General features: G+C 39.5%; 1 protein-coding gene and 1 long non-coding RNA gene across 6 annotated transcripts in view; both read right to left on the bottom strand.

Annotated features, from left to right (window-relative positions):
* Nucleotides 1-2,252: 2,252 nt before the first annotated feature.
* On the bottom strand, nt 2,253-3,666 carry LOC135320189 (uncharacterized). Its single transcript, XR_010379421.1, has 2 exons — nt 3,399-3,666; nt 2,253-2,972 (listed from the first exon to the last, which is right to left on the bottom strand). It is a non-coding gene; the product is annotated as an uncharacterized LOC135320189 (long non-coding RNA).
* A 565-nt stretch (nt 3,667-4,231) lies between these two features.
* Nucleotides 4,232-8,620, bottom strand: part of ATP11C (ATPase phospholipid transporting 11C) — a 151,676-nt gene continuing 147,287 nt past the window's right edge. For 4 of the 5 annotated variants that reach the window (XM_064483253.1, XM_031445067.2, XM_064483251.1 and 1 more), the window contains one exon: nt 4,232-6,871. Coding sequence is in view for 1 of the 5 variants with exons in the window: in XM_064483251.1 (XP_064339321.1) it covers nt 6,809-6,871 (63 nt within the window). In the remaining 4 variants the exon portion in view is untranslated. The remainder of the gene's footprint in view (nt 6,872-8,620) is intronic. The other variant, XR_010379523.1, reaches the window with a different exon arrangement.

Here is an 8,620-nt window from a genome sequence, read left to right as displayed (position 1 = left end):
CCCAGCCTGCGGCCAAAGGAGGTTCCCTGAATTGAATTGACTCATGTAGTCAAAAGCTTTCTTAAGTGCCTGGAAAACTAAAAGCCCCTCCCTCCTCCATCCTCCCAACATGGTTCCCTGTCCGCAGTGAGCTTCCAGCATGGAAGATCCGGGAATGGAGGAAAGAACACCAGCAGACCTCAAGCTGGCAGCTCTAAAAGAGAAAGGGCCAGTGGGCTGACACACACACGCACCTGCACACACCCCACCCTGTTCCAGGCTCACCGGTTAGCTGCTTGAGCGGGTGGAGAGAGGAGCAGAAACCCTGTCCCTCGTGGGTGGAGGCAGGAACGTGAAGAGGGAAAATATTGCAGCTTTTTATCCAGAGCCTTGTGAATTGTTCCTGAATTCTGAATATGATGTAGCTGAATTTATCTAGATATGCTTACTCCTTTGTTTAGCTCTAGTATTTTTTATGTTAAAGTGTCTTTATTACTAGTTGAGAAAGCTATATTATACAAGGGCCTTCTATTTCCATTAATCCATGCGTCCATAAAAATCATCTGTGTCACACTAAATATATTACAGAAGTTGAGTGCAGATTAGATGCACTCCCCTGCTCTGTTCTGTGAAGATGGGGAGTGATCCCTTCAAGCTGCTCTCCGGGCTCCCTTGTTAGCTGGCTTCCAGCTGGGTCCAGCCAACGGAAGGCACTGGCTGCAGGCTTGGGGGCAGGTGGGAAAAGCCAGGGTGTTTGTACCTCTGGGTGCATCTCCCAAGCTGGCTGACTGTTGCGGTCCCAGCTGCTCCACGTAGGTCCATCGTGATTCCCATTTCTGCCAAGTGAACAGGCCACAGGATCCAGTGCCTCCACCTCCTCTGTCCCCTCAGCTTGAGTGGTTCTGGCCTCCTCCTCTTTGTCCTCTATTTACTGGGCTGCTCTGCAGAGCCCCAGTTGGCTGTCCCTCTCCACCATCACACGTGTAATTCATTCAGTTTTAAGTTCTTTCCGGCTTACATACATGGAATGGACTGTGTTCTACTTTGAAGCTTAAATGAAGCTTCTGGCTTGAAGACTATCTTTTGCGTCTTTCTCAGATAATGAAAATGAACTCCATCAACTGAATGGAGAAGAGGGTTCCATGGAAAACTGGAGTCCGATGATTTGTTGATAGCTGGTCTATGTAAAAAAAGGTTCCTTGGTCCAGTGTTTGGAACATAGTGGGTTAAAAGAAGTCAAATAGGTTTAATATTAGATCACTCATGGAGTTTTAACGTTCTAGTATGCATTGTAACTTAGGGCAATCATATACAGAACTTCCCAAAGTTATTTAACCAAGGAGCTCCCCTTTTTCAAGGAATATCTAGTAACATCTCACAGGACTCTAATGCTTTATACAACCAAATTTGATAAATACTAAATAACAATAATCAACCAAATTTGATAAATACTAAATAACAATAATCTCAGCCAGACTTTTGGTGGGAGTGGGGCAGCATCACCTGACAGGGAGTGCCGGCAATATCCCCATGTCCTCACATTAAGTGATGGACAGACTTTAGACACCAGGCGAAGGTGGCTAGCCTAATGCCTCATTATTAAATTAAAGGACTTTGCTTGTGTTCTTACTCAGATGGGGGGCAGCTGGGTGAGGATGATAAAACCTGCCTCAGAAAACACCTGAATAAGCAGTGCTTGAGGGAAATCCAGTTCAACACCATCAAATTAGAGGAAAGGGACGAGAGGGGAAAGCAGTGAGACCACCCACCTCAACCCTAATGGCACTGGCATGACTCCTGTTCATGGTTTGATACGGGGTTGACTGATGCATTCAGATGCACCCAGAAGAAAACTGACTGCAGTTAGACTTCCTTTTTGATTATTGTAGATTCCAGCAGGATCAGCTTTAAGAGTTCTAGACAACCACAGGGTAGTGTAGTGGGAAACACATGCGTCAGATTTAGTCGCGAGGGATCAGGGGAAAGATAATTAACTTATCTGAGCCTCAGTTTCTTTATCTGTAAGAATCTGGAATTTAATGATCTCTGCATGAAGCTGTGGTGAAGACTAAATGAGGCATGTAAAAGCATTCTGTAAAGTGCTATGCAGATATTAAGTAGTAAATTATATTCTCGTCTTCTAGTCAGCTCAGTTTAATGCCCTCTCCCATTAATATCTGTATGCTTCATTGTATTTTAGCTTTATTCTTCAAATCATAATTTTGAAATAATTTCAGACTGAAGTTGCAAAAATAGCACAAAGTACTCTCAACTCAGATTCCTCCAAATATATGTGTAATCACGGCATGATTTCAAAAATCAGGAAATGAACACTGATACAACCTGTATATCATAGTCAAACTTTGCCAATTTACCCCACTAACGTCCAATTCCCAGTCCGGAATCCAACTGAAGATCGCATGCTGCACTCGTGACGTCATCTTCATTTCCTTTACCTGGGCATCCCTGAGTCGTGGTCTTGAATCATTGTTTTTTAAATTAAATTTAATTTTTAAAAACATTTTTAAAGTGAGTTATAGTCATTTTACAATGTTGTGTTTGAACCATCATAATCATTTTGAGGATTACAAGCCACTTAAAGCCCCTCAGTTTGGGTCTGTCTGATGCTTTCTCATAGTTGCTACTGATACTTTGCATTAATATTGTTTCTTCAGGCCATCGAGGGTGGCATAATGATGGAAATGCAGTGTCCTGGTTAAGTGCGTGGACTTAAGTCAGAATACCTGGGTTCAAAATCTGGCTGTACCGGACTGTGAGCTTGGTTTGTGACTCAGTTTTCTCATGTATCAAATGGAGAAACGTTAATACCTATTTCATAGGGGTTTGGGGATTATTAAAAGAGTGAATAGATGTAAAGTCACTGGAACAGTGCTGGCACAAAGTGCGTGCTATAGAGGTTAGTTTGTATGTGGAATTGGGATTTCACTGGCTTTCCTGGTAGGAAATATGTCCTTGTGAATCGACGCCGAGACCTAAGAAACAGTAGGCATTTTAGCTTTGAACACCCTTTGCCCTTCCCACCCAGAGCCAGGGTCAAAGACCTGCCACCCGCAGCTTGCTCTTTGTCCCTGCTCCCAAGTCCCTGAGATGGACTCGCTTGATCCACACAGCAGCATTTCTTCATAATAGGTCCACGTACTAGGAACTGAGGCTGCGTTTCCTTGCCCATCAGTTACTGGGGAAAATGTGTCAAATTAAAAAAAGACTGTTGTGAAATAATTAAGCCCCCCTCTTTCCCGACTATGCCCATAACTCAGGCTTTCAAGCTTCATTAGTGCATCTAGCATTTTAGCCACGGACACATTCACTGAATAACCATAGTGATAACCTCAGCCCCTAACCTTTCCATGTGCTTCTTGTTGAAGGGGCCAAACCACTCAGACCCTCACAATACTTACTTTATTGGCCAATCCTGGGCAGACTCCACAGTGACGCCGCTCCTTCCAAGGCTGGATGGGGGCAGGGAAGGAAGCCTGAACAAACTAATTCCAAGAAGGCAGAAAGAATCTGAGACACATCTATGAAAATCTGGTAAATGACAACTAGTCATTAAAAATGATCAAAGCGATAACAAAACCCCCTCAGTATAAAAATAACCATGCTTTCACCTGAATAGCAAATGACATTTTACAAAACAATTATGGTCTTTTACCTCATCTGATCACCCCTCACCCCCAAGGCACTATTTTACAGGTGAGGAGAAAGACAACTGCGAGGGAAATGGCTCTAAGGGGCAAAGCTGAAACTAACTTGGGTCACACCTCCAAGTACAGCACATTTCCCACTTAATAAGAAAAGAGGAAGTGCTCTAAATGTAGGTCAGACTAACAGGATTAAAAGACTGCAAAAATACAGACTGAACTGGAAAAATGTAATGCAACCAGCTACAGTAGACTTGTATCTTAGGCGTCAAGAAGGACAGGAGTTTTTTCAAGAAAAGGAACTTTCACAAAGCCTTGGATGCAAGCTGAGGAACAAAGTAAGGATGGAAGTGGGAGGGGGCAGAGGGGAGGGGAAGAGGGCTGCAGGGGGGACGGAGAGAAAGGTGTACACACCAGCCCCCCTCCCCGACCAAATCTCAAGCTAAATGCCAGTTGAACACATATACAAATGGTCAATCTTTTCTGAGTTGTACAGGCAGAGAGGAAATCAGAAACTTATTTCACATCACCAGATTGCTTCCATATTACTTTCATGTCAAACTGAGACCTTTCCAAAAAAGAGGCTAAAATAGCAATCATATCATACCAAAGTTTATTGATTACATCAAACAAAAATCTCTGTAATGAAAAAGGCAAGTTGCATTCATAAAAGATGGCATTCACATTCATTATAGAAAGCAACAACGTAGATGTAAAAAATTGCTGAAGTGAAAAATGTCATTTGCAGTCCCGTTTTGCAAGCTGAAAAATGATTTTGTCAACACTTGCATAAAACCTGCATTTATATACTGCATGTTATTAAAAAATTCCATCACTAAATTACTATGAATTTTGCAAATTTAGGCTTACATTTTATACTGTTGCTGGTGTAAATGTGGTAGATATGGAATTTATGTTTTCAGTTTAGTAGGTAACATCCTCAAACAATGGACAACAGTTATGAAAATTACAAGAACATTCTGTCGTTCAAAATTATTCAGATGATGGATATATAATCCTATTATTACATTTTCCCACTTTTTCTGTCACAAAATAAGGTGGTTAGATTGTAGTGCTAGGAATACTGGATGGCTTACTTCAAGTTATTCCATCTGCTAACCCCATGCTAACCATTTTTTTCAGCTCATTAATTAATATCTTTCAAAAAGTTGTCAAGTCCCTCTCAAGGATCTGGGCCATGATATTACACATCATTGCCATTGTGAATTTGAGCTGCAGTACCATGTGTAGCTAAGATACAACTCTAAATCCTCCTACTCTTTCTTCCAGGCTGCAAGGAATTTTACACGCCACCAGTCATACTTGCGCTGCCCTGGGTATTCTGATTATGTCAAATTTCCAATGGTCTGCATGAAACACGCCTCTTGAGTTAACAGTGGGCTCTCATTTGTATTCACAGTCCCTATAATTCTTACGTAAAACAACAATAACAATACAGCAACAACCACAAAAACAAGAACAACAACAACAAAACATCAAAAGCTTTCCTGGGGTCTGGTTTTTTAGCTCTTTGGAATAGGTAAAGAATACATTGACTTGATTTTCAGCAGACTACCTCAAATACGGGCAACTAGAACACAGCACACTTAGGAAGGTGTGGTGACACCTAACAAAATACTCAAAAATAATACTGATAGATGAGAACAAATGAAATAATGAAAAAGCGTCAGTAATGATGGAATGGTTTCTGATAACTGAAATTATGTCCTTTCTAGAATTTAAGAAAAATTACACCTAAACACTAACACAAAAGATGGATGGAGTAATCAAATGTGCCATATGGACTCTATAAATACATTGGTAATTAATTGAATCTAATACTTTCCCAAATCAAGGTATGATATAAATGCTAATAATCGTACAGGCATGCCAGAAAGACAACCAAAGATGGAAAGTGGTATAAAAACATCTTTTACAAGACCATTTTGATCTAGTAGTCAAATGTAGTCATTTATATATATAAAAAAAAAAGTGTGTTCATTTTAACATTTAATAAAGACATGTCACATTTATTGTTATGTTTTAAGTGAATGCCTTAGGAGGCTAAAACCTCTCTCTAGTCTGTAAGTCGAGGGCTTTACTGAGGTGAATCACATGGTTTAAGAGTTGGACCACATCCCTAGCCAAGTTGGCTAAGAGAGACATTCATGTTCAGAGTCGCACTCTGCAGGCTGAACCCCTCCTCCTTCCCAAACTGGCCAGTTTAAAAAAAAAAAAAAAAAGTGCTGCATATCTGTACAGATACAACCTCCTTCAAATAAAAACCATTAACAGTTTGAAATAAGCTATTCTTCCTTTTTCTCCACAAAAAAATTTAAAATTGATGTTCAGAATGACCTTTATTTTTGGGTAACTATTGTTTTCCCCACCTTGCCTCAGATCCCAGTAAAACTAATATTGGAAAAATCTGTTCTATCTTAACTATTTTGAGGGGCTACTAAGGGATTGTAAATGCTTTATTTTCATATCTAGTACCTTTATACCCATTAAGTGTAGCTGAGAAGAACAGAAATAAAATAAATAACTTCCTTTGATTTTTACAAAAATACCCAAGGTTAACATTCTTTCCACCTAAGTGTTCAAGGTATTTTTTGGCAGGGATATTCTACCAAGACAAAATTAGCACATGGGTGAACAGAAAGGATTAACTCTTTTATCTGATATATTGATTTAGTCCTCTTACATTTTCAAGTATTCCTTTCATATGTTTGGAAAAAAAATAATTTAAGATTATCATTCAGCAGGAACAAGAAATGTGATCCAAACAGCCTATTTCTTCTGCCAGGCAAAACAAGGTAATATTAGCAAAATCTATTCATTCCCATTGCATGGCTTCTACTTTATACTATTGTATTTAAATCCATTCACAGAATTCATGGGTTAAAAGAGCACCCATTTGGTAGTTTTTATTCTATCTAAAGCCAGAAATTCTAAATATTCTTGCTTCAAACTTTCATATAATTCATAACTTAGAGCTTTGGCCATTAACAGCTACTTACAATAACTGTAAATGCTTAAGAGAGTCATTTGGTATTTTAATGGACATTTATTCTGAACCTTAGACATAAGATAGTGGTTTAGTTTGTTGCATATCGAGTATCCTGAGATGATAACTTTTTGTAGTTGCTTCTTCATGCTTTCTTTTTTTAGCTGTAACCACTGTCAATATGCTTGTAGGACAATAACATAGGCAGTTCAAGATTCGGATTCTGAAAGATTTAAAATATACAGAGTTAAAAGGTTTATTTTAATAATAATGTGAAACCATCTGTTTAGCATTTTCAAAAATAAATCAACTAAGTACTAAATTTTGCTATGAGAGTAAAGCAATCATCTTAACAAAGTTGCCAAGTTTTATTCACATGCAGGGGAAAAAAAAAAGAGTGACGCACTAACCAGTTTTTAATCCTTTCTTCATCTATCAGCTGAATAGATTCAGACTTGCTGTTTGCTTTTGGATTACTCCAGGGTTCTCCTAATAATTGTTACCACTAGAACAGCAGAGGCTTAGCTCCCTAAGATCCCTTCTTCTAGCCTGTGAAGCTCCAATGAAAACAGGGACATTTTATCTAACTTTCTATCTCGAGCACCCAGCCCAGCGTCTGGCACACAGCAGATGCTCAGGACATGTTGAATGAATGAATTGATTACTCTTTTTTGGATGTGTCAATTATGACAAAGTCTGAAGATACATTCAGTTTTGAAAAATTCTTATGAAAGTACTTTTCCTTTACTTAAAGAAATGCTTCCCCCCGTAACATTGAAGTTAATTTTCTTCTTGGTAGATCACGTATCTATGAGTCAATGGACTCTTCTGCTTTTCTTATTCATCATCTTTTTAGAAAAGAAACCACACTAATCTCCCTAAGAAAGCTGTAGATTCTTCTTTGGCTTCTGAACATTATCAAATGCTATGACGAGGATGGGGCATGATAGGTCAATTGATCACTGAGTGTAAATCTTGAGAAGTAGAAGTCCTTTATCAGGGGAGTGAGCCTAACCTTGATTCTCTATGCAAAAATCCAACCTTTTAAACCTGAGTAGTGGAGGGCCTTCAGGGGTGTGCTATTTTATTCCCATTTGGGCGCACCTTCTTTGCCATGCTTTGACTAGAAGTCTTCTAGAATACCTTCCATTGCTTTTGATGTTCCATATTCTCATATTAGTTCATCAGGTAGCAGAGTCAAGGTGACTCTAACCACAATGAGGTTGCCATTCACATGGAGAACTTATAAAAGGAGTAGGCAGTTCCCTTATCAACCAAGGGATAAACTCAGTGGCTAAACTAATTGCCAAATAGTTTCCTTGGAGGAGAAATAATGTCAGATGAAAATATATTCCTGGAAGAAATAACTACATTAAAAAACAAACAATTGTCTTCTGAAAAACTCCTTCAGTTCTGTTAGGCATCATTGGAATTAAGGCCCTGGAGAGACCAAAAGCAGCAGCAATGCCTGCTCCCTAGCCTAGTCTCCCGAACCACAGACCAAGCTCAAGGAAAGCAATCCAGGGGGATCCAAAATAACTGGAAACAGCATAGCTAAAATGCACCACACAGCTTAGGACAAGGCTATCTGGGACAAAATGGTCAAAGACTTTGAAGGCTACGGGGAAGCAGATTCATTACTGAGGTGAGCACATAAGCAGGTGAGTCACTCAAAATGGGTAAAAGGATGTAGACTGAGACAAAATGAGTTGGCTTCCAAAATAACACTGCAGATGCAGACTGTGATGAACTGTATGAGATAGAAGAACCAACAATCTATTAGCTCAATTTTTATTTATTTCTGGAGAGTGGGGAAGTTGATAGCTGACAAAAAAAGGGGGGGGCCCTATGAGGTAAACTCAGTTGTTAGCATCAAAGTGAACTGCCCCACAATTTCATTCATGATGATCATTAATTTTTATGTATGCATGAAAGACTGCCCTGCCCTAAGCCGTACAGAGTTGTTTCCAAG

Source organism: Camelus dromedarius, chromosome X, assembly GCF_036321535.1.
Source record: "Camelus dromedarius isolate mCamDro1 chromosome X, mCamDro1.pat, whole genome shotgun sequence".
NCBI classification, from domain to species: domain Eukaryota; kingdom Metazoa; phylum Chordata; class Mammalia; order Artiodactyla; family Camelidae; genus Camelus; species Camelus dromedarius.
This window is presented reverse-complemented; position numbering and strand designations above follow the sequence as displayed.